Source organism: Trypanosoma conorhini, assembly GCF_003719485.1.
Source record: "Trypanosoma conorhini strain 025E chromosome Unknown Tco_14.4_contig_00679, whole genome shotgun sequence".
NCBI classification, from domain to species: Eukaryota; Euglenozoa; class Kinetoplastea; order Trypanosomatida; family Trypanosomatidae; genus Trypanosoma; species Trypanosoma conorhini.
Genome location: NW_021704739.1, coordinates 1 through 1,393, shown reverse-complemented (window position 1 = coordinate 1,393; position 1,393 = coordinate 1). Strand labels below are relative to the sequence as shown.

The 1,393-nt window shown below is 58.7% G+C and overlaps 2 protein-coding genes across 2 annotated transcripts; one reads left to right on the top strand and one right to left on the bottom strand.

Annotated features, from left to right (window-relative positions):
- Nucleotides 1-313: 313 nt before the first annotated feature.
- Nucleotides 314-748, bottom strand: Tco025E_07999 (tryparedoxin; the record flags this gene model as incomplete). The annotated part of the gene is made up of 1 exon (XM_029374856.1): nucleotides 314-748. The coding sequence occupies one exon, from the start codon at nucleotides 746-748 to the stop codon at nucleotides 314-316; it is 435 nt and encodes a 144-aa protein (XP_029225170.1).
- A 324-nt stretch (nucleotides 749-1,072) lies between these two features.
- Tco025E_07998 (uncharacterized protein) lies at nucleotides 1,073-1,393 on the top strand (the record flags this gene model as incomplete). Its single annotated transcript, XM_029374855.1, has 1 exon — nucleotides 1,073-1,393. A coding segment is annotated over one exon (321 nt), but the record flags the coding sequence as incomplete, so codon positions are not given.

The following is a 1,393-nucleotide window of genomic DNA, read 5'->3' as shown; positions in this document are numbered from 1 at the left end:
CCCCCCCCCCCACTTTCTGTCTTCTACGTCGCCCTCAATTTCTTGCGGGACGCATCCGGTGTATCAGTTTAGCAGACTCAGAGCTTATCTCTCTTTTCTTTCCCTTTTTTTCCTTCTCCAGCGTGCTTCTTTTCTCCCTCAACCACTTTTTTTTTGTTCTTCTTAATTTCATTTCGTTCCTCCCCCCCTGCTGGTCACTATTTTTTTTTTCCCCAGTGCCTTCTCTTCATTACCCAACGCTGCCTTTTCCTTCTCGCGCGCCTCGTCCTTGCCGCTGCCGGTCCCCTGCGTGGGGAGAGCGGCGGGGGCGGCCTCAGTCCGTCCACGGGAAGTTCTTGCCCTCCTGGTCGCTCACCAGCCGCTCGCGCCCCTTGGTGGAGACGACGGCGCCGGTGTCGGCGTTGACGGCGATGAGCGTGGGGATTGCCTCGACGTTGAACGTCTTGCGGAGCGACTCGATCTCGTCGCGGTTCGCGAAGGGGATCGCGAGCCACGGCATCTTGGCGTAGTACTCGGTGAAGCCGTCCTCCTCCTCGTCCCAGCTGACGAGGACGACCTCGAAGTTCTTCGACTCGTGGAATTTATTGTAGAACTCCGCCAGCACCGGGGTGAAGCCGCGGCAGGGCGGGCACCACGAGGCGGAGAAGTAAAAGAACACCGTCTTCCCGGCGAGGGAGCCGGGGCTGACGCCGCCCGACTTGCCGAGCAGCTGCAAGGCGCCCGGAACGTACTTCGCCAAACCAGCCATATCTCTGCTCGCTTACGGATAATATAACCTCGCGGGGTCTGCGCTTAAATGATTGTTTACCGGTATTTCTCTAGACTCCTTTCTGCGGAAGAGGAGTAGCACAAAAAGAAAAGGAGGGAACAATCGAAAACGGATCTTTAAAGGAGCCGGAAAAGAGCAACGGGGCGGTCGGTCACTGAAGCGGACCCACCGCCGCTCCGCCTCCGCTTGGGAGTAGTGCTTGAGCGTCAAGCTGGTCATACTCGTGGGTGGCTCTCACTCGAACTTTATGTGCGCCTGGTCAAGGCTTTGTCCCAAGTATTTCTCTAAACAACAGGGAAAGCAATGGAGGGAAGAGAGCAACTTGTGCCCACTGCGCCCAAGATCCCCCCCAACGCCCCAACTGAAGCGCAGATTCCTCCCACACACACGCCCGGCAGTGAGGAAGCGAATTCAGGCAGGCACACAACACGACGGCAACTGGGCCCTTGTGGTGGACTCAAGGGGGCGGCAGCTTTCGAGGCCGCGCAACCGCCAGACTCCCTCCGTGAGGCGAGCAGCGGTGGCAGTGGTAGCATTAGTGACGGGTTGGGGAGGGCAAGAAAGTGCGCACACACACACGCGCACACACTGGCCCCCCACGCGGCATCGCTGGTAAGAAATATC